Here is a 24,309-nt window from a genome sequence, read left to right as displayed (position 1 = left end):
AACTGATAGTGAACAGTTTACACATATGTAATTCAGCTGCAACTATGTAAAACCAAAACAATTAAGTGACAATGAACTAATTTACACATGTGTAATACTATGCACATAGGTAATATAGAAAGTGACTTACACATGCGTAATTTAACTTCAAATGTCCAAAACAGAAAGAATTAAGTAATCGTGAACAAATTTACACATGTGTAATACCATGCAAATAGGTAAAATAAAAAAAATAAAGTGACATTGAATAGTCTACACATGTGTAATTCAACTACAAATGTGTAATCCGAATATAAATAAGTGAGTTAACAAATTACGCATATGTAAAGAGCTCACTTACACATGTGTAAAATAGGCACTTACACATGTGTAAAACAGGCACTTACGCATGTGCAATACCAATGAACATAAGACAATAGAAATAAATGATAGTAAGCTGTTTACACACGTGTTATTAAGCTGCAAATGTGTAATCTAGAAACCAATAAGTGATAGTGAAAAAATTACACATGTGTAATACAACTGAACATATGTAAAATAGAAACAAAAAAAGCGTCAGTATATAGTTTACACATGTGTAAGTCATATGAAAAATGTAAAACACGAAAAAATAATTGACAGTGAACAATTTACACATCTGTAAGACATTACATAAAAATACATCATATTTACACATGTGTAAAACAGACACTTACACGTGTGTAAAACTCATATTTACACAAACCTAATCTGATAACGAATAAGAAAACAAGTTCAAGCACATAATATTATTAGAACAACCAAATAATAAAATATAAACTCGTAAAACTCAACAGCGAAACAAAAGTTCAAATTTAACCAAATGTTAAAGTGCTTAAAGTTCATAGTACATGAATACCTTATTATAACTATAACTAAAAAATAAAAAGAAACTTCATTCGTCATCGCTATCTTCATCACCTTGACTCCTTCATCAGTTCGATTTTGTTTTATAGGAAAGTTCTGAGAATCATGGGAGGCAAGTTTGTCACAAAATTTGCACTTCCTTGTATTCTTGCTGTATTCTTGTTGTTCTGAACCTTAGCTTTCTCTTTCAGACCAATCAAATGACAAGTTATACAAAAATGTTTGTTCTTAATACCTTACGAATCAACAATACATGTATTTTCAGATCCGAAAATGTGCAACTAATACTTCAAATACACCCCCTTTTATTCTTATTCTGAGAACTTGGATCATTCGAGAAATCTTCAAAATTCTGTTCTCAAAAGCCTTGATTTCTTGAACAAAAGAAGCAAGCTTTACTAGTTCATACCTTAATCTGTTACCACATTGCTTAACTAAATGTAACACTTTTGACTTAAGCTTAAAAGGCTTAATAAGAAAAAAATATAAAGCAACAGTTACACATGTGTAAATCTGAAGCAATTTACAATGTGTAAATCTGAACATGATGAGATTTTTTTTGTAAAGAAAACTTTATTAATAATAAAAAGATATTTACAACCTAAGGCATTGGGTCTAAGGGATATACCCCAACGAGAACACTAACCCCGAAAAACAAATGGGCTAAGGCCTAACAAAACAAGAGTTCATAGACTCCTACCCTATAGCCGTACTAAAAGTCAAACAACCATTTAAACTATGTTTGAGACCACGAAGGTTTCAAACAAAATAAAAAGCAAAGCTTAAGCAGCTCCAAGCCTACCTGTAAAACAAAACTAAACAATAGACATAAATAAAGCAACAAACAAATACATAAACAAAATGATAAAGCAAGTAAAGTCTTCATCAGCAGCAAGAAAGCACAACAAATCTGGAATTCCAATCCGCAACCTAGCTATAACCATAGAAATAACAGCAACATCATCCCAATATTCAACATGCTAAACAATTTAACCTCCAACCTTCTAACCTATTTGACCCAAAGCACACAAAAAATACAAAGTTCGAAAGGAAAGAAAACACCGGTATCATCCCTAAACTAGTAGCACCAAAACATACCATTAGTCGAAATAACTATCCTCCCATTATTAAAAACTCAACCAACTCATAAACCCGGCTACACATCATAATCATACCATAACAACAATCAAAACACAAAAAATCCATAGTAATTACTATTTCAAATCTCGTGTTTCAGTATCTTAAACATCCCCATGAGTCTTAGTTGTTTCTCTTTGCAAAGAAGGAGTAAGCAGTTACACAAGTGTAAATCATAATAAAAAGTGACACAACAAATTACATTAGAAACAGGACAAGATAAAATTACATGCGTTCTCAACTTACATATATGTAAACATAATGATAAGACATCAAAAAAATAACTGATTAAAGATAACACAGAAATTAGGGCAAATTACATGTATAACAATTTGATTGACGATAAACCAAGACTAAAATACACCATATGAAATCAAATTAGGGCAAATTACAAACACCATAGAAATCAAAATCATGAAATGCATGTATAAAATCGACACAATCAACAATCGTTGAAAATCAAAGAGAAATCGTTGAATTTAAATCATGGAATACAAAATTGATATGGGAATACCAATTCTTGAAATCATTGAAGATGACTGAAAAATCGTTGAAGAACACATACTGGATTCGATTTCGATGAATTCTATAAGCAAGCAAATCGTTGAAGGATTCAAAATCGAATGAAGGTTGCATCAGGTCCATGTGTAAAAAAATGGTGTGAAAAACTAAAGAGTTTATGAGCAGGTATAATTACCAATTTATCCTCTTAATTAAAACATGAGGAAATATAAATGAGTTGCTGAGAATTGTTCTCATGGTTCTCACAAAAAATAGGTGTTCTCATTTAAACCCTCCCCTGTATATATATATATATATATATATATATATATATATATATATATATATATATATATGGGAGGGTTTAAATGAGAACACCTATTTTAGGCTACTTAGGCAAAATCCACTTTTTAGCCTAAGAAGGATTGTGATAAGGACATGTGGCACTCCTAATAAGTAGGAATGAAGGGCATTTTGGTCCTTATAAATAGGAGTAAAAATGACTTGTGACACTCCTTTTGTGTTTTAAAAATACAACAAAAAATCTAGTAAAAAATATTAGCACAAAAAATCTAGTACAAAAAAATATAGTACAAAAAAATATAGCACAAAAAAATCTAGTACCAAAAATATAGCACAAAAAAATATAGTAAAAAAAATATAGCACACAAAAAAATTCAGCAAAAATTGTAGTACAAAAAGTGCAGCACAAAAAACTGAGAAAAAAAAATTTAAGACAAAAAAATTCAGCACAAAAATATAGTACAAAAATTCAGCATAAAAAAATGTTATACAACATAGAAATACAACACATTTTAGTGGTTTTTTTTAGTGTTCATATTTTATATAGCAATATGGTACTCAAATTAAAGATAAAAAGACACTCGATTTTACGGTGAAATTTTATGAAAAAATAATGTCGTATAAAAAAGTTATGAACTTTAAAAAACGAGGGTGGAATATGCATGTGCCTTGCATGTGGAGAGAGAAAATCCATAAATAAGATTTTCCGAAGATACCTTTGCATTCCTCCTTTCTCCTACACTTTCATCTTAACCATCGATTTGAAAAATGAATAGTTAAGATTTTTCTCATCTTCTTAGGCAAAATAAACTTTTTATTTGATCTTATCTATATATATATATATATATATATACACACACACACATACGGTATTATAACTTTGGACTAAAATGGCAAGTTGAAAAGTTAATAATGAAAATGCCGAATTTACCCCAGGTTAAGGTTAAAACTGGGTTTTAGACAGAGTTATTGAAAGTGATCAAAATGGCAACAAATGGTAATAGTCATGGACCCATAAAAAGAAAAATTATTTGAACTAAAATGACAATTTAAAACAAACCTTAGGAACAAAAATGACAATTTACTCTATTTAATTTTAATATATAATATACCAAATTTACATCCAGTTTTATTTGTGGTTATGCTTTACCATTTTATCTTAAAAATACTGAATGTATAAAATATTTAATATATGATTTAGTGTAGTATATTTTGTGGATTTCAAAATCTTTTTGAGTGATTTTTCAGATCGTGGTCCTTCATTACACCCCGCGAATTATTGCGGTTTTGTCATTTACCTCTTATGTCATCATCCATGAATACAAACTATAATATTGAGATTTTATCATTTCATTAATACATGGAAGTCGAATATGTAATTGGATTCACTTACTAGTGGATCGAGTTTGGCGGTTCGGCTTTGAGTTTTCTTTTTTAACATAACTTAGATAAAAATAATTGTATTACAAAGGTATTTATAATATTTGAAAAGAAACAGTATATGTTACATGGATCGAAAAAACATAAAAATGAACACCGATACCTGTTCGAGCAATATTATAAATATGTATAGATAGAAATAATTAATAGATTTTATAGACATAATGTTAGATGGTTATAATATGCATCAATTCAAGTTTACCCACACGTCCAAGGTTATCATTTATATAAAAAAGAAAGTTAATTTTGTTAAACAATATAGTGAAATATTTTCACCCACATGCTATTACCTTTCGTGCACTATCTGTAACCCAAATAAATAACCGATTTTTAAATAAAAGAGCTTAATTCCAACTCCAACCAATTTGCATTTCGTATTTAATTTAGGTCGCCATCTTTATTTTCACTAACTGTAACATCGCACTTGCCCATTTTGCTCAATTGGGTTGTCGATTGAGGAAAAATTAGACGTGAAATTAATGGTGTCGCAAGGAAATCTAGGTTGTTTAACGGCTATTTTTTATAGTGATCTCCATATATTGCGATTCACTTAACCACTGTTCTCCCTAAGTTCCTAATTGATACTTTGAATCTTTGACTTTTGATATTGTGCTTGCGACTGAGACTTAAAAGGAAAAAAGCAGAACCGATATTTTCTTTATACCCATTCAAAGGGCCTCACCTCTGTAGTTTGGTTAGGGCCTCCAAAAACGTTGGAACGGCTCTGCTGTTGAAGAGATAAACTGGACCTTTCATGAAACAAGAGTTGATAAGAGTTATTGAGATCCACTATTATATATTCAGACGATGCCTCTATGAGGCGTTAGAGCACAACAAATCCCAAAACTTGCTAGCTAGTAAAATCATGGAAATTTTTTCATCCTCAGAAACTCTTCTCCTCTCTTCGTTTTCATGCATCGTTATAGTGATTTTTATTTGTATGAAATGGATTTTATTTGATTCGAGGAATAGGAAGAACATACCACCATCTCCACAAAAACTTCCAATAATCGGAAACATCCACCACCTAGGCTCAAGCCCTAATCGCAACCTCCAAATATTGTCCCAAAAATACGGTCCACTCATTCTCCTTCGTCTAGGGAGCATCCCTACTCTTGTAGCATCCTCCGCTGAAGCAGCCCATGAGATCATGAAAACTCATGACCTCTCATTTTGTAGTCGACCTAGTATATTTGCGCCCAATATATTGCTCTATGGTTCTAAGAGCATCGTCTTCTCCCCTTATGGGGAATATTGGAGGCGGTTGAAGAGCCTCGTGGTGCTCAAGCTTTTAAGTAACATACGAGTTAAGTCATACAAAAAAGTGAGAGAAAATGAGATAGTTCATATGATTCAGATGCTCAGAGAGAGTTGTGGGACAACGATTGATATGGGGTCGATGTTTACTTCACTAACAAATAACATAATTAGTAGGATTGCCCTCGGAAGGAAACTTGATGGACCAAAGTACCAGAAATTATTGAGGGAGTTTGTGGATATGTTTAGTGTTTTTTGTATTGGTAATTATTTTCCATGGTTATCATGGGTAGATCAAGTCACTGGTACGGTACGTAGAGCAAAAAAAATAGCTAAAGAATTTGATGAGTTTCTTGAAAGCATTATAGAAGAACATGTAAACAAGAAGAAAGGGGAGGATGCTAATAGTAATGAAGAAGGAGAAGACTTCGTTGACATTTTACTAGATCTACAAAAAGATAACACATCTGCCTTTGCCCTTCAAAGAGATACTCTTAAAGCTCTCATCATGGTATGATGAATTCTCTATCATTAACCGTATCATCCATCTCTCGTCTATCATTCTTTTATTAATGAAATCTTGGTGCTAATTTCTAAATTGAAGATAATTAAAAAGGAATTCGTAAATTATTTATCTAGTTTAATATTTTCTAAAAGCTCATCTTTGCATGGTTCCCCTAATTATTGTTCAAAAAAATTGTAATTCTTATTTTCTGGTTCATGCAACAAGTCTTGTAACTTCTACTCTATTTTCTAATTGAAGTTTCATAACATGCATTCAAGAAACAATTGTAATCTTGAAACTTCTAGTTGGTTTGTTGTGGTCTGATACATGTATATATCAATGAACATACAAAAACGTACCATTAGAGATTGTGTTCCTTGTAGGAGGCGTTTGCAGCTGGAACTGAAACTACACAAACCAGTCTAGAGTGGGCAATGAGTGAGCTAATAAGAAACCCAAGAGTTATGAAAAAGCTCCAACAAGAAGTAACGGAAATAGCACAAGGAAGATCCATGATTTCCGAGGAGGACTTGGAAAGAATGTCCTATCTTAAAGCTGTCGTAAAAGAGTCTTTGCGATTGCATACTCCATTCCCACTGCTTCTTCCACGAGAATCAGTGCAAGATGTAAAACTAATGGGGTTTGATATTGCAGCAGGAACACAAGTGATTATCAATGCTTGGGCAATAGCAAGAGATCCTTCCTTGTGGGAAGAACCAAATGAGTTTAGGCCTGAGAGGTTCTTAAACAATTCTATTAACTATCAAGGGTTGCATTTTGAATGGATTCCATTTGGTGCTGGCCGAAGATCATGCCCTGGTATTCAATTTAGTGTACCTGTTATGGAGCTTGCATTAGCAAATATTGTTTACAAGTTTGATATCGTGTTACCAAATGGGATAAAAAGTGAGGATTTGGACATGACCGAGGCATTTGGTATCACCATCCACAGGAAGTCCTCTCTCATAGTTTCGGTTAGTCCTCGATTCTAGTTGTTTATCTTGTTATGTAAACTTCCATTAAGCTGAACTATCATGTAATGTACTACTTAATTTGTGGGCTCAAGAAATAAAACTAATGTTCATGTATGACTTTCATATGCTAATGGCCTAATGCAGTCACTGAAATAACTTACATATAAACTATAAAACACAAGGTAAAAAAATGTGAACAATGGTACATTCAAATAGTACTACAAAATAAAGGAGTATCACACTGATTGCTAAATCCTTAGGTAATCCATTGTTATGTGTGATTACTGACGAAATTCCATGGCTAAACGACCTTAAAAAGACGGTTGTGTGTCACATTTACACACAGATTTTTTTATTAAGTGTCAAAGAAGTGAATTTTATCACGTTTGATTGGGGTTCTCATTCAGAAGATTCCACTTTGTGTGCTTGTTTTAACCGGAATATGAGTGTTTATGTTGTAATGTAGCTAGGATGAGCATGGTACCTGTTTGGTACCGGACCGGTACCGGTATTGAAAAACGAGAAATTGGTATCGGTACCGAAAAAATGGGTATCGGTACCGGTACTGAATATACCTAATACGGTGACGGTTCAATACCGGTACCGAAAAACGGGGAAATGGGTATCAGTATCGGTATTGAATATACCCGGTATGGTGCTGGTTTAGTACCGATACCCGGTACCAACTGCTTATCCCTATTCTAACGTGCTTCAATGTACATGGAGTGTGCTATTAAAACATGCTAAATTGTAGGTTTCTAGCATTATTGAGAGATTAAAAGTAAAAAATTTAAGTGAACTGTAATTTTCTTTAACATTATATTGTTTTATTTGTGAGAAAGATGAAATATTTATGTTATATACTTTAACCTTAATAATAAGTATATTTAAAACCTTTTCTCCGCCATACGTAATAGGTATTATATGGGCATGAAAGAGTTTGATAACGCTCTCAACACCATCAATATGAGCGTTATAGGAGCATGAAAATGGAGTGACATGTCTAGAATAATGCCCAAAGAGTAAAAAAAAATTGAAAAATATATTGAATCAAATAAACATTAAAAGCATTAACAATTGGCGTTATAACACGCATGCATGATCTTATACAAGTGGGTTTCTAATAAAAATGTCATAGTATAGTATTCAATATATCATTACTTGGTTCAACTACCCTGTCTTTACTTCTCTGATTTAACTTATCCCTTTACACGACACAACTTCCCAAAAGATAAAAGAAAAAAAACAAAAAATTATCCCTTTAACTAGGGCTGTAAACGAACCGAACGTTCAGCGAACCGTTCGTGAACCGTTCGGCGGGAAGTTCGTTTATGTTCGTTTGTTTAATAAACGAACGAACATGAACAAGAAATTTCGTTCGATTAGTTAAATGAACGAACATGAACAGAGGTCTCGTTTGGTCGATTGTGTTCGTGAACGTTCGGTAAGGTGTTCGTGAACGTGTTCGTGAACATTAGTTGACTTGCGTTCGTTTATGTTCGTATGTATGTGTTTTAATTGAAGATTTTTATACTTTCTTATATTTTATTTTTACTTTTTATATTATAACTTTTTTTATTTTATTACCCTATCAATTAAACTTAGAAACCCAGTTTCACCTGGTTTATGCATCATTTCCCTTTCATTTCTCATTATTTACATCGGCGAATACGATCGACCTCCATTCCACAATAAGGGATTCAAGTTCGAGTGATACTCTCTGGGCCATCTATCTTTATCGTTCGTCGCGTTCGCCAAATTTATTTGTGTTCGTTTGTGTTCGTGAACCGTTCGCGAACACGCTTATTTCCTTAATGAACGAACACGAACATAAAATCTTGTTCGGTAAGTGTTCATAAGCCGTTCGTGAACACATTTATTTCCTTAACGGCCTTGTTCGTGTTCGTTCGGTTCGTTTACAGCCCTACCTTTAACCACTCACAAAAACTGAAAAATTAATATTTTTCAAATAACTTTTGCCCAATTTTTTAAAAAACGGGTTTTTAAGTTATATCGGGTTGGACTCTAAAATGGTTCAACCGGTTGAACCGGGTTGTATCGGGTGGTTGAACCGCTTACAATTCATATCAAAAGACAATACAATCCCAACTAGTATTTATGTAACTGATCATAGTTTTATCTACAAACAACTGTTTTTATTGTAAACTATTAAGCAATATTGCATTGTATGAGGTGAATAACAGTTTCAACAACGATGAAATATTGGAATAGAAGGCACTAGGTTAATTATCGGAAATATGGAAGATCAATATTAACTTAATATCGTATTTTATTAAAATTAAGAAATCAAATCTTAGGATAATGCAAACCGGTTCAACTGTTTGAACCGGTAGAACCGGATTTACCACCGGTACATAAGACATATCGTATTCGGGTTTTGTCGGCCTTTATCGTACCGGATTCGTGTCTGGTATCCGATTTAACCGGTATAACATGTCGATTCATACCAGTATTTAAAAATTGCTTTTGCCAATTATTTTTCAACTACTTTTAGTATCGGATCTCTGGGTTTGCTTTATAATTAGTTACTTATTTAATATTTATTTAGAAATAAAAATGATTAAGTAACAGTGTCGTGTAGATGAAAAATCACTCCAACTAATATAAACAATTTTTCGTAAAAAGACATTCGGGTATTGCGCAAAATGGTTATATCATAAGTATTCCATGTTCGACAACATGTAAGTATAATGCTTGATGTTTGTCTTTTTACTAAAAGCTAGTTTTTTTAGAGAGTATTTTTGTATATTAGGGCATGTGTAGTCATAAAGCCCTCAAAGGGGCGTTATGCGCCATTTGGCATGCCACATCACCCCGGGGCTTTATGGGGCTTTATGTAATTTGAGGCCGTAGTCATAAAGCCCCTGTGTAATCATTACTCTTTTTCATTTTTAATTTTTTAATTCATTTTGTAAGTTTTTTAAAAATAAAATTCATTTCATTAAATAAAAAAAAGTACAATAAAATAAAAAAAAAACATGAAACTAGAAAAAAAACATTAAACTAGCATAAAAAAAAATTACACAATCAAAGATTATATTTTTTTTCAATCCGCTCCTTTTGAGCCAACGCCATTTTCAAAGCTTTTCCCGTTAAGAGGTCATGCGGTTTGGAGTAGAAGTCAAAGTCGTGAGCCCATTGTCGATCCCGCATAATCTCCGTAACTTTTTCGTTCTCCTCCAAACGTTTGTTACCGAGTTCGTGTATGTCTTGAAGCCGCTTGTTTATCTCCGAAAATGCGTGACTCATATCCGTTCCCATAGACATCGACGAGGACTCGGGTTTTTTCGCCCGGCTTTTTCTTCCGGGCGGTCTTGGTAGCTCCTCCACCGGCTCGTCATCCGGAATATCCTCGTTCAAGCCGATGTTTCGAGCGTCGGAGGTTGGCGTTTCGGGTTCACCGGACTCGTTTGTTTTGGACCTCTTTGATGGCCGTGTATTTCCCGAACGACCACTAGGAGTAGTTACGACGGCCCATTTGGGGCTATGGCGAAGGATTTGCCAACACTTCATGTACGGGAAATGGCCATTAGCGTTCGTATACTCGACCACTGCCTCTTGTTTATATCGGACCACTTCCCCGATATAGAGTCCGGTAGGCGGTATTCCTCTCCCCTACCCATGAGCTCGAAAAAGAGTTCTCGTATTCGGTTCCAAAATACGGTTTTACTTTGATTGTTTGCTACACACAAAACAATATAAAATGTTAGCTCAAAAATTAAAAAATAAAATCTGGAAATAATAAAAAACAGAAAAATAAAATAAAAAACAGAAAGTAATTAAAAAACAGAAAATAAAACTGGAAATAATAAAAAACAGAAAAAAAAAATAAAAAACAGAAAGTAATTAAAAAACAGAAAATAATAAACATAAAATAATAAAACAGAAAATAAATAACAGAAAATTATAAAACAGAAAATAAAAAAAAACTGAAAATAAAAAAACAGAAAAAAATTTAAAAACAGAAAATAAATAACCGAAAATAAAAAAAACAGAAAAAAATATAAAAACAGAAAAAAAAATATAAAAACAGAAAAAAAAAATAAACATACCTATGACCGGGTCCTCCGAAACATCGATGAAAGCGCGGGTTAACGCATACTCCTCTTCGGGCTCCCACGTTTGCACATTTTTTTTCGTTCGGGTGTTGGTTTCAACTTTCTTTTTATGTGCCCGTTTTGCTTTTCCTTTTCCTTTTTGCGTCTCCGGTTGCGTATCCGGTACCTCGGGTTGCGTCTCCGGAACAACATCGGGTTCGTGTAGTGGGGAGCCGAACGCTTGAGCCGACCCAAACGCTTGAGACGACCCCATCCCATCCATGTTTTGACTTGGGTTCCACCCGTAGAGATTAGGGTCCCATGATAGCGGTTGGTTCAAAAGATTCATGAACCCGGGACTTTGTTGATTGTAGTCGAGAAAACCGGAGCCGAAAGGGTTGGGTCTAGTGGGAACCGGTGCCACGGGACGAGTAGGATTGCCACTTTGGTTTGTGTCCGCACTAGATCGGGGAGGAATGAAGCCCCGGTTGAATGGATTCATTGTATAAAATAACAAGAGTTGTAAAAAATTTTGGGAGAAATAAGAAGGTTTGAATGGGTATGGTAAAAAAATAAAGAGATGGAGAAGGATTTTAAAAGGAAAGTTGAAAAAGAAATTAATTTTTTTTTTTTTTTGAATTTGACCGTTTGTAAACGGTCACAATTTTAAATTCTTCATTTCTTCACGCCGCTATATTCTTCGCGCTGCCCAAAAATTTTCACATATAGCGCCGGGGGGGGGGGCGGTGTTCAAGGCGCCATATTGGCGCTATGGCCCCTTCTCGCGCCCCAGTAAACATTGCCTTATAGTTTATTACTCAAATAGTAAAGAGAAATTTGTCAAACTAAATATAAAAATAATACCTCTCTCTCTCTCTCATCATGATCTTACGGCTAGTCCTCCCACCTCAAAACGCCATGGTCACCAAACCGTCTCTTCCCCCTCTCTGCGACACTCATGTCAAAACACACATCACGTATTGATTAAAAGTTGTTTGAAATCCACAAACGTGAGCGATAACCCCACCATATCCGGGGCATAAAATCAACACTCCACAAGTCTTTGTTCTCTTTCATCCCTGATCAAACCACCAGACGTTAGCACCATATTGGCATCCTTGTCTATTTTCAGATATGAACCGCCGTGGGGATGCAACATTGGGGTATTGTTAAGAAAAAAGCAAAGTCATATCTGAGTAGTGTAGGAAAAATCGAGACTCGTCGGCCAAGAACAAGTTAATTTGCGTTATTGGTGCACTAGTCGATAGTTGGCCACAAAGCAACGATTCCAGCGAGATTCTAGCGATTAAACCTTTATACTTAAAAAATGGACCGAGGTAGCGTTAAAACTTATCTACTTAACATAAATGTGTGTGTGTAGGGATGAGTTCAAATGAGAACTACCACGAGTTGTGAGAACCGTGACAACTTTTTGATCCGACGCGAGTTAACACATCTGTAAAAAAAAAACTAAAAAAAATTATCGGGTCGTTAGTTTTGACTGATTCAAGTTTTTTTACGCCCTGATAAAAGCTGTAAAATTTTACGTCAGTGTGTAAAAAAACTTGTATCAGTCAAAAACTAACGCCCCAACAATTTTTTTTTACTTTTTTTATAGATGTGTTTATAATGTTTTTATCTACGTTTGTCCAAAAAAAATTAGCCAACTCGTGTTGGATCAAAAAGATCTCACGGTTCTCATAACTCGTAGTGGTTTTTATTTGAACCGAATCCTATATATATATATATGTGTGTGTATGTGTGTGTGTGTGTGTGTGTGTATATATATATATATGTAGGGATAGGGAGCCGCTAAAATGAAAACCACCTCTAGTTGTATGAACCGCGAGAACCACTCTCAACCGATCAGATTATCCCAACTAAAAGGGCATTTTGGTCTTTTCCCTCAAATGTCAAATCCTCACTTTCTCTCTCCATTTAATGCTTCTCTCTCCTCATCCTCTCTCTCTCTCTCTCTATTTAATGCTTCTCTTTCATATTTCTCTCATAAAAGAAATTCAGATCTTCATCTCTAAAAGTTCAAAATCCAAACTCCTTCTCTCCCTTCAATCTCTCTGCATCCAAATAACCACCGCCATCTTCAACAACTACCTCTCATCTCCTTCATAAAACTCCGGTCACCGGAGAGATCCCAGTCGGTTCCGGCCGTAATTCCGGCGCCCCTTTCTTCTCCAACAAGCTCACTCAACCCTCAATCCTTTCATCACTCTTACGCACACACCCCAGCCCCTATTTTTCTTCGAGTAGACGACCGGCCATTCGTTTCTCTGGCGAACACCCCCTTTCTTCGTATGTCTAATGATGATGATGTTGCTGACGGCGGTGATAATCCTCCAACGGTTCCTTTTTTTTCCGGTAACTCCTCATAACTCTTCTTTTCTTTTTGATTTTTTTAAGATCCGATGATGCTTCGGCCAGTGGGTGGTGGTTTCAGGTGGAACTTGGTGGTGGTCGATGATGTACGGGGTGTTGACGGCGGTGGACGTGGTGGCAGCGAAGTCTGCGGGCAATCGGTCGGCGACGATGTGCCGACGGCATCGCTAATGGTGATGGGTATTTTTGGCGTTCGGATTAGTTTCGGCTGGATCGGGTTTCGTGGCTCAGTCGGGTTTCGATGGCGCGGCAAGGACGGCAGAGGGGTTTTGATTTGTGTTCTTTGAATCCGAGTTTGCGATTTCAGGGTGCGTTCGTTTTTTCCGTAAAAAGTTTTTGTAAAAAAAAAAGTTAAACCGTAAACTTTTTAATGTAAAACCGTAAACTTTTTAACGTAAAACGTAAAAACGTAAAACATTTTACGTAAAACGTAAAACGTTAAACGTAAAAAGTTTTACGTAAAACGTAAAAATTTTAACGTAAAACGTAAAAAGTTTTACGTAAAACGTAAAATTTTTTACGTAAAACGTAAAAAGTTTAACGTAAAACTTAAAACGTAAAAAGTTTAAAAAGTTTAACGTAAAATGTGTAAAAAATGGCGCGTTAAAAAAAACGTCAAAAAAACGGCGCGTTAAAACGACGTGTAAAAATGGCGTGTAAAAAAACGTGTAAAAAACGGCGCGTTAAAAAAACGTGTAAAAAACGACGCTTGAAAAAACGGCGCGTAGAAAACGTCGCGTTAAAAAAAATGACGCTTGAAAAAGCCTGGCGTAAAACGGCACGTTAAAAAAACGACGCTTTAAAAAGCCCGGTGCGCAAAAAAATTTGCCTTGTTAAAAAAAATTGAATTTAAAAATTCTCTTCATAAAAATATTATTTTTAAAAAATAAAAAGTAATATAATAAAACAAAAAAGTAATAAAAAATTGTAAAGTTAAAAAGACAAAATAGAGTAATTTTACTAAGCTACTCTTTTGGATTAAAATATTAAAGACATAATAAGACAAAATGTATTTAATATTCATTTTAGTTACTTTTAATCTCATCCATCCATCTTTTTGATCTAATGGTTAGGAACTGATTCTCGCGGTTCTTACAACTGGAGGTGGTTTTCAATTTAGCGGTCCCCTATATATGTATACGTATATATAAATATAAAACTGAAAAGTAGATACAAAAATGCTAATCTGATCAAACGATACTCGTTACCACACCGTCTGACTAGCGCCTAGCGATTCTTACAGCCATGGATTTCGGAGGGATGTCGAAAGCTAGATTAGAGAGGGAGATAGGGGAATAGCCAGCAATGGCCTGTGATGTGGTGGTGGCGGGAAATGACGAAGTTGCCAAAGATGGGGATGATGGCTACCGTTGGGAAGTGACGAACTCGACGAAAGATATGATGGCTGGTTGATAAGACTTCTCGCTAAAAATGTTTAAGACGATGATGGGGATTACGAACTTACCGAAAATACTCCAAGCTTAGAGCCATAACATCTCAAATCATGGTTGAAAGAGTACAAGAGAGATACATAGAGATTAAAGAGAGAGAGAAAGAGTGACGTGGGCAGGTGTGTGATGGGTTTTTATTTAGAACTAGGTTATAGACCCGCGTATTACACGAGCTGTGTGTATATATATATATATATATATATATATATATATATTATAAGTCTCTAAATACATCATAGAACTGTAATTCCATTTTATTTTATATTTGATAGTAGAAACGGTCAATTAGAGTCGTATTTTATCAGAAAGATTCAACCGAGTAACATGTTTCATTTAAAAAAATAAAAAAAAAATAAAATAAAATGACCAAATGTGTCAAAAGTATTTCAATGCTATTGTTTTATTAAAAAGAAATCCTATGTCATACTTTTGATAATATGTTTTCGTTAGTCGTTACAAATTGTCTATATATAAAAAAAATAGAATGAACAAAAGTTGTTGAAACGTTGGCCTTACATAAGTCATGTCCTTTTGACCTGTAAAAAATCATTCGTTTAGACATGAGCCCGTTACAACCTGAAAAGAATGGTAGATAAGATTCAAACACTTTCCATTAAAAGAGAAACAAAAATCCTATCTATTTATTATACTAAATGAATTCTCTTAGGCCACAAGGACTATTCTTAGCCAATCAGTTTGATGATGTGGACATGCTCTAAAGGCTGAAAATTTCTTTTGAGCGGGATTTTGATTTCTCCCCTTTTTCATTCACGCGGTCGTCCCTCTTCAATCAATCTAATCTTCAAAATCCGAATTTCCTTTTTCATTCTCCTATTTGATTGAAGCTTCTTCTAATCAAGAACCCTAAATCTCTCCGTATTCTAAATGGGCGATTCCAAAGGTACGCTTTAACTATTCGATTTCATCTAGATCTTAAACAATAATCTGATGTATTTATTCTTTTTTTTTTATACAAATTAGTTAGAACAACTGAATCGGTAGATTGATTTATGACCTAGGGTTTATGAAGTGTACAATTTTTTCGCTTTTTAGATCAAAACTGTTGATTAGGTATTTTATAATTCGAGTTCTCTTAAATCAGAGGAAATATTGAGGGTTCTGTTTTGTTTCAAAGACTGAAGACGGTAAACTGGACAGTGTTCATCTAGAGCAAACTATCCTTTCGATTTCACTATACTACTGTTTGGTTAAGATGCTGGTTGATAAAATGTTGTATTGGACATAAGTTTGAGTGTTTATTGAAGACGTCAATCCATTTTCAGTAATCTCTAGATGCGAATCCTTTTGCTGCCGGACCTCAACCATTTTCGGTAATCTCTAGATCTGCCTACTTTCTAGCTCTTAAATCTATTTTTGCAAATTCATTTGTGACTTTCAGTTCCAGATCTACTCAATTGTAATGTGTTTCGTGAATAGCACTGGTGTCATTAGATGCGACGTCTGATTTATGTTTCTCATCTAACCATCACCTCCCCTCCTGTTTTTTTTTTTTTTACCCACTCCAATTGCTTATCACTGTGTAAACCTTTGTTTGTAATTTGTTATATATTACTCTTTTTAGAGAGAGATCCTTACCACAAATTAATATCATCTTTCTTTTTGTAGATCCCCTAAATCATTGCTCAATCAATCGTCTTCATTTACAAATTAATTATAGGAATTCCATGGACCGAACTCATTATCCCACTGCCAAATGTATATTTCATCTACAGCAAACTATCCTTTCGATTTCACTATACCACTGTTAGGTTAAGATGCTGACAATGTATGATTTCTGAATTGCCAACTACGGGCCAGTTCTCCGACAAAGAGTTAAGATCCAACCATTTGAGTTTTGTCTTATTTTCATACCTTTTGCTTCTGTTGGTATATTCGGCTGACCCTTTTAGGGGTTTCTGAAGTCGATGATAACGGTGACCTGTGGTGGCGGCGACTGAGGTCACAAGTGCCATACCAGTGAGACAACAAATCTCTCTAATTACTCGCCTAGAACTACAAATCTGTAAGTAAGTTTAGATTTTTAGATTCCGAAGAAATTGATATTAGATTTGTTGTGGGTCTGTTGATACTTTTTTTTGCTTTTATGTTTATATACATATACGTTGGAAATTTTGAACCGTAAGTTTTGGAACGAGAGCTTGAAGATTAATTTCACGGCTATGGGTTTTAAAAAGTGAGTTTTATATCGATTCATGCTTAATCCTTGCAAATATTGTATTTGCATCCAACTGAATCAACTATCGTAAGAACGTAGAAATGTTGCTGACTTTATGTCAATGGCTTATTATGAAGTGTTTTCGGTGTAAGGTTGCTTCTCTTAATTGATATTTATTGCTTCCCCTGTAAATGGTGTTGAGAAGATATAAGAATAGAGGGTCTATGCACTTGAAGATATAGGGGTGTCTGGACATGTATTTTAATTTATTATTACTGCTTGATGTTGCAACAATAAGCTTAGGGGTGTTTGGACATGTGATTTAATTTAAAATTACAACTTGAAGTTTCAAAAGTAAGCTTAAAGTGTGGCAAAAAAAGTAATTATAATTATGATTATTTAAGTTTCTTTTTTAGTTTTTTGGTTTGTAGGTTTTTATATATGGGTCAGTGCCTCTTAAAACATATCTTCCTGATGGGGATATATTGACTTAACAACCCTTAGCGACCATCAAAACTTGAAAGATTCATGGGCAACTTAGGTTTGTCATTTGTTGCAGACTGAAGAAAAGATTGAGAATGTCACATTTCAAGTGAAGGAAGTTCAATATTCAAGTAGAAGTATGATTTCTTTTTTGATTGTTTTATTATAGTATTTGCAACTCAGCAGTGTGTGGCTTGCTAAGAGACCACTTGGTTATGCTTTTGTGGACTATGATGATCTTAGGGACGTCGTAGACGCCATTCGAGATCTTGATGTGTACAGAAACCAATGTCCTCTGGTAGAGAAACCGATCAAGACAAGCTTGAAGTCACAAAGAGGAAGCTTCAAGAACTTTTTCAACAGACGGAAAGAGGTTCTTATTAATGATCTTTTATGCTATATTTCAGTTTCATAAATAGTTGACAACATGATCATTATGTAACTGCTCAAAACGGGCTCAGGTCGAAACATACTAAGATCATTATGTAACTTTTTCAACAGACGGAAAGAGGTTCTTATTAATGATCTTTTATGAAAGTAAAAAATATATATATATTTACCTGTTTTTACACATCTTATTCACAGCTAGATAGCGAGAAGGTCGATGATCGTAGTCGGTTTTGTGCTGGTAGTGGGAATGATATATGTTGGGTCTGGGCTTGCTGCCAAGCTTGCCCGAGTTAAGGTATGTGTTTAATGCATATAAGTTAACTTTTTTATGAAAAAAAATAATGTTAAAAAATGGCTTACTTACTACAGTATCCTACCTGGACTTTTGTTGTGTCTACGATCCTAATATGTTATAAACACACTGGTCTTGCTTTCCTCTATTAGTAAAGCCAGATGGCGAAAAGGTCGATGATCATCGACGGTGTTGTGCTAGTACTAAATTCCCACTTCCTTATACCAGATATTTATTCTTTGTTCATTACAGTTTCAATGGCTTTACATCATATTATTGGTTGAACCTACATCATATTGAGGTTAGGGGTCATTTTTGGTTGGATTTGCAATATGATGTGTTCGTTTTATTAGTTATTGTAAAAATTAATTTCGCGGCTATGGGTTTTAAAAAGTGAGTTTTATATCAATTCATGCTTAATCCTTGCTAATATTGTATTTGCATCCAACTGAAACAACTATCGTAAGAACGTAGAAATGTTGCTGATTTTATGTCAATGACTTATTATAAAGTGTTTTCGGTGTAAGGTTGCTTCTCTTAATTGATATTTATTGTTTCCCCTGTAAATGGTGTTGAGAAGATATAAGAATAGAGAGTCTATGCACTTGAAGATATAGGGGTGTTTGGACATGTGTTTTAATTTATTATTACTACTTGATGTTGCAACAATAATCTTAGGGGTTTTTGGACATGTGATTTAATTTAAAATTACAACTTGAAGTTTCAAAAGTAAGCTTAAAGTGTGGCAAAAAAAAATAATTATGATTATGATTATTTAAGTTTCTTTTTTAGTTTTTTGGTTTGTAGGTTTTTATATATGGGTCAGTGCCTCTTAAAACATATCTTCCTGATAGGGATATTGACTTAACAACCCTCAGCGACCATCAAAACTTGAAAGATTCATGGGCAACTGAGGTTTGTGATTTGTTGCAGACTGAAGAAAAGATTGAGAATGCAACATTTCAAGTGAAGGAAGTTCAATATTCAAGCACAAGTATGATTTCTTTTTTTATTGTTTTTATTATAGTATTTGCAACTCAGCAGTGTGTGGCTTGCCAGTAGCCCACTTGGTTATGCTTTTGTGGACTTTGATGATCGTAGGGAAGCCTTAGACGCCATTCGAGATCTTGATGTATACAGAAACCAATGTCCTCTGGTGGAGAAACCGATCAAGACAAGCTTAAAGTCACAAAAAGGAAGCTTCAAGAACTTTTTCAACATACAGAAAGAGGTTCTTATTAATGATCTTTTATGCTACATTTCAGTTTCATAAATAGTTGACAATATGATCATTATGTAACTGCTCAAAACGGGCTCAGATCGAAACATACTATGATCATTATGTAACTTTTTCAACAGACGGAAAGAGGTTCTTATTAATGATCTTTTATGAAAGTAAAAAATATATATTTACCTGTTTTTTACACATCTTATTCACAGCTAGATGGTGAGAAGGTCGATGATCATAGCCGGTGTTGTGCTGGTAGTGGGAATGATATCTGTCGGGTCTGGGCTTGCTGCCAAGCTTGCCCGAGTTAAGGTATGTGTTTAATGCATATAAGTTAACTTTTTTATGAAAAATATGAATGTTAAAAAAATAGGCTTAGTTACTACAGTAACCTACCCTACCTGGACTTTTGTTGTGTCTACGATCCTAATTTGTTATAAACACACACCGGTCTTGCTTTCCTCTATTAGTAAAGCCAGATGGCGAAAAGGTCAATGATCATAGACGGTGTTGTGCTAGTACTAAATACCCACTTCTTATACCAGATATGTATTCTTTGATGATTACATTTTCAATGGCCTTACATCATATTATTGGTTGAACTTACATCATATTGACGTTAGGGGTCATTTTTGGTTGGATTTGCAATAGGATGTGTTCGTTTTATTAGTTATTGTAAAATTTAGGGGCGTCCCTAGTTATTTTTTTGGGGATCCGGGTATCCTTTATAGAAAACTGGATTTTTTTTTAATTTTTTACTATAAAACCGGAATTTTTTATTTTTTTACACTACGAAAACGATACGGAGACGGGGTTGAGGGTTAGCCCGTTCTACCCCTTCTGATACACTAGCTTCGCCAGTGGCGGAGCTAGCCCAAAAAATCAAAGGCATCCCAATTTATTTTTTTGGGGATCCTGGTATCCTTTGTAGAAAACCAGATTTTTTTTACTATAAAATTGGATTTTTTTTTTAATTTTTTTACACTACCAAAACGATACGGCGACGGGGTTGAGGGGTAGCCCGTGCTACCCCTTCTGATACACTAGCTTCGCCCATGAGTTTACATAAAGTCTAATTTTGGTTGCTTCAGTTTGGAGGGTTGGGTTTGATGAACGTCTTCTTGCTGATGGTCTTTTCTTAGGTAAAGTTGCCATCGAATGCGGTGTTGGTATGTTAAGATATCTTTTCTTTTTTTCCATAGTCGACGTAATATTTATTAGAAATTTTTATATCCGAATTAGAGCCATTTTATAACCAGCATTCCATGTTCTGTTGATAGATTTAAAAACACTAGTTATCTGAATTTTTATGTTTGCTTTTTAAACATTGATTTAGCAGGAAACTCTACTGATAAAAATATGTATTTTTGTGTATTTTTTCTGTATAGTTGAAATAGTTACATAAAGTCTAATTTTGGTTCCGTATGTGTATGCACTCTTCATACATTTTTGGGGTTTGATGCTTTCTTTTTGGGCTTGCAGTTCTTTCATATGGTAGTGCTCGTGATATGGGCAATGAAGCTTCACTCGAGTTTTTAGAGCCCTATAGTCGAAATCACTCAAGCACACAAGGTAACAACAAAATACTTGAGAAAGGATTACAAGTATCAGTTTGTTTTTATTTTTCATCATCTTTGGTATGGACTGAAAATTGATTGGGTTCTTAACTTAGCACGTTTTTATCCGAAAGAATCTAATTTCATATGAATTGTAACGTAATGTTTTGAATAAATAATTATAGACTTTTATGTATTATAAGTAGATCGGATCTTCTTATGTTGACAGGGTGGAGAGGTCATGTTGTGAGACTTGAAAGGATCCTACTCTATAAGATGTACACATTTAGTCTATTTAACCGTTCGGCCTTTTAGACATGCTTCATTTTAAGTTATCTGTTTTGATATGTTAATAAAACATAATCCAAATTAGCATGCTCATAATCAAATGGACTGAATGACACAACTAGACTTGAGTAACATTCATATTATGCTTAATTATTGTGGACCTTACGGATTGAAGGGCGTAAAGAATGGCGTCTAGAATTTGATTGGCCTATAAAATACCGAATTTGCTTCGGTACAGAGAGAGAGAGAGAGGGCTGGCTTTTCTACATGAAGAAACCTTAAACCCGTACTTCACGAGAAATTATTAGGACTATGGGTTTTATTGTTGAAATTGTATTCATATGGCTTACTATTAATAACTATTTTTTTGCTTCTAATTGGAGATCATTTACAACTGTTTATCATCATAGGTACATGATGTGTTAGGTGATGGTCATCAATAACTGATTATTGGCAATTATGAATAATGATTTTGCTTCTAATGGGAGTTGTTGATATAATTAGATATGCTAGCAGCGTTAGATATGCTTCTTTTGGCAATCAAGAAAAATGATTTTTTTGGGCCTAATTTGTCATTATTCATTAATTTCTTTTGATGTGTAGAGCAATTCAGCAATCAAATTGTTACCATGAACACGTGCACGAAACAACTTGTGAAGTAAGTTTTTCTTTAAATCAATGTAGAGTGGATGAATTTACATGTCTTTTTTACATTAGTAACCTTAATATATATGAAAAAATTCCGCCTCATATGACCTTGAGATGCAAGGCGACCGAGGATGCGGGAATACCACACGAGGGGTGGTGATGTGTAGTGTTTTTCAGAAGGTGGTGTTAAGACTGTGATTTAGGCTTGAGGCGCCCACATTGCGTGAGTTGTTATGAAATAGAGATAAAAGAAAAGGGCTAGGAGATGAGGGAACAGGTTAGGACTCACATGAAACATGATGAATAAGACTAATGATTGAGAATGTTCAACAATGACATTGAATATACTGATTCTGACTTATTTTGAATGGTGAAAGGATTAAATTTTTGTTGCAACCTTTGATTGTGCTCTAACAGCTGATTTTGAAAGCTATGGTGAGGTGGATATTCAGGTTCAGCTAAACCTATAAAAAAATTTAGCTTATATGCTTCCTTCATTTGGCAAAGTAAGTTACGTTTTAATGTAACTTTTTTTTTAATTATTTTGGTTTGACTTTTCTATGGTTTAGCTTTTTGGAATCTCAATAAGGTTGGTTAGGTCTGACAAAAAAAGAAGAAAACTGGCTATAGTCATTTGCCACTGGATTAAGGTTGTATGCACCTTTCTTTACCATGATACAATAAGCAATATAATCTTCCTCAAAATAGTTATATTTCTCTGTTAAGTTAATATATATTATTTTTAGGTGAAAAAGTTATTGATGCCTATTAATTTGATGACTTTATGACAATAATACATGTTGAACTACATAATTTGATGTTTGATATGCGGGTCGTAGGAGGAGCCGGTTGACCATCTCTTCGTGTCTTGCCACTTCCACTCAAAGTGTTTGGGATCGGGTTGCAAGCTGGTGCCATTTAACTGGGGTGTATATGTTTGAAAGCAAAGATTTGGTCGGATATCATTGCCATGCGAGTGGGTCGACAAAATAAAAAAAATGGTGTACACTATAATGCAGACTGGAATGTGGAGTATATGGCGTTTTTGAAACAACTTAGCATTCAACCAGAAGAATCCGAATCTGGGGAGTGTTGTAGAGGAGCTAAAAAGGTTGGGGTACCTTGGGATAAAAAAAAACAATCAAAGGCGCAGGCTTTGACCTGGGAAAAATGGAGAATGTTTGATTTAAATTGTTGTGACTTTGGTTATTTGTTCACAATGTTTGTATCTGGGGTGAGGGATAATATGTTGTCCCAAATTTTATTTAATTAAATTTGAAGTCATTTGCGTGGCTTTTCTCATGAGGGGAGTTCTATACTATCGCCCACTAATTTTGATGGTTTTATGACCCTGTATTACTTGAGATATGCATATAACATATTACTTTTATGTATCTCATTAACTTTTTTGGTTGAATTTGCTCTTTTAGTTTCTTTTATCTTTTTATATGTTTCTATTTAGTAGATTAGTGGTTCATATGTAATTATCTATCATCACCTCTTTGTTTCTATATCTATAACCTCTTATCTACCATAGTTGCCTAATGTTGTTTTTGGACTTGCAATTAATACTTCTGCTGCCTTTGCTATCAGGATGTGTGAACTGGAAATCCATTTTTAACTAGGGATGAGTTTGGTTTTAACCGGTACCGAAAATCTTAAAAAATGGGTACCGGTATCAAAATTGTTGTACCGGAATGGAACGGTTTATAAAAGGTCAAAAGTCGGTACCGAAAATATTTCGATTAAAAAAAATTTGAAACCAATACCCGATACCATTTGCTCATCTCTATTTTTTACTACAAGTTTTACAACGATATGTTGTAGAGCATTAAAGGTGGTGAGAATTTATTTGTTCTACTTTTACCACCATGTATTAGATAATAATTTTTAGTTACTAGGTAGTGTGTTTGCATACCTATTTTACAAAACGAAAACTATAAAGTTTTATGGTTTGAGAAATGTGCCGAAATAGGTATTGGCTTTTTAAAATAGTTAACTTTGTAATGCATTAGTTCTTACATAATAAAAATTTGATAAACCCGATATGTACTTATGTTTTTTAATTTATTTTATTTAAATTTTTAAAAATTTAAGACGGGTGCTTTGGTCAAAAATCAGTTTAAGGATAATGTAACCAAATTTGTCATTCAAAAAAAACAAGAGGGCTCAAGTTCAAATCTAATCCAAACGGGTTTTGTCGTAGTGGGCCTTCGGGCGGCCTTTTAACAGTGGGCTTAGGCTAGTCATTTATCTATAATTTTTGTATTTTATTATCATTTTTATACGTTTGTATTGAAAAAAAAATTCATTATAAAGTTCATCTCAATGCCAGTAGATATT

General features: G+C 34.2%; 2 protein-coding genes and 1 long non-coding RNA gene across 31 annotated transcripts; 2 read left to right on the top strand and 1 right to left on the bottom strand.

The window, feature by feature from the left end:
- Nucleotides 1–5,048: 5,048 nt before the first annotated feature.
- On the top strand, nt 5,049–7,125 carry LOC110936002 (cytochrome P450 Tp4149). Its single transcript, XM_022178352.2, has 2 exons — nt 5,049–6,034; nt 6,412–7,125. The coding sequence occupies exons 1-2, from the start codon at nt 5,132–5,134 to the stop codon at nt 7,018–7,020; spliced, it is 1,512 nt and encodes a 503-aa protein (XP_022034044.1). The 5' UTR covers nt 5,049–5,131; the 3' UTR covers nt 7,021–7,125.
- Nucleotides 7,126–10,532: 3,407 nt separating this feature from the next.
- Nucleotides 10,533–11,562, bottom strand: LOC110933125. The gene is made up of 2 exons (XM_022176363.1): nt 11,076–11,562; nt 10,533–10,705 (listed from the first exon to the last, which is right to left on the bottom strand). Exons 1-2 carry the CDS (start codon nt 11,560–11,562, stop codon nt 10,533–10,535), a joined length of 660 nt encoding a protein of 219 aa, XP_022032055.1.
- Nucleotides 11,563–13,090: 1,528 nt separating this feature from the next.
- On the top strand, nt 13,091–23,383 carry LOC110936000. 29 transcript variants are annotated; one of them, XR_002589623.2, is made up of 14 exons: nt 15,379–15,806; nt 16,008–16,236; nt 16,532–16,928; nt 17,641–17,701; nt 17,808–17,937; nt 18,150–18,249; nt 19,180–19,240; nt 19,348–19,477; nt 19,687–19,786; nt 20,957–21,046; nt 21,922–22,243; nt 22,344–22,418; nt 22,536–22,616; nt 22,806–23,383. It is a non-coding gene; the product is annotated as an uncharacterized LOC110936000 (long non-coding RNA). The 29 variants fall into 29 exon arrangements; XR_004891679.1 differs by adding an exon at nt 17,050–17,099 and having other exon boundaries at nt 15,381–15,806; nt 16,532–16,737; nt 16,828–16,928; nt 21,922–22,616; XR_002589614.2 differs by adding an exon at nt 18,499–18,547 and having other exon boundaries at nt 15,375–15,806; nt 21,922–22,616.
- The last annotated feature ends 926 nt before the right edge of the window (nt 23,384–24,309 follow it).

Source organism: Helianthus annuus, chromosome 4 (assembly GCF_002127325.2).
Source record: "Helianthus annuus cultivar XRQ/B chromosome 4, HanXRQr2.0-SUNRISE, whole genome shotgun sequence".
Classification (NCBI taxonomy): domain Eukaryota; kingdom Viridiplantae; phylum Streptophyta; class Magnoliopsida; order Asterales; family Asteraceae; genus Helianthus; species Helianthus annuus.
The sequence above is the reverse complement of the archived record's forward strand: the minus strand, read 5'-3'. Positions and strand labels throughout refer to the sequence as shown.

Excerpts from the sequence above, each read along its gene's own strand:
- LOC110936002 (XM_022178352.2), top strand. The coding sequence starts at position 5,132 with ATGGAAATTTTTTCATCCTCAGAAACTCTTCTCCTCTCTTCGTTTTCA. Across the intron at positions 6,035-6,411 it reads CTCTTAAAGCTCTCATCATG|GAGGCGTTTGCAGCTGGAAC; the intron begins GTATGATGAATT and ends TGTTCCTTGTAG.
- LOC110933125 (XM_022176363.1), bottom strand. The coding sequence starts at position 11,562 with ATGAATCCATTCAACCGGGGCTTCATTCCTCCCCGATCTAGTGCGGAC. Across the intron at positions 10,706-11,075 it reads TTCGGAGGACCCGGTCATAG|CAAACAATCAAAGTAAAACC; the intron begins GTATGTTTATTT and ends TTTTGTGTGTAG.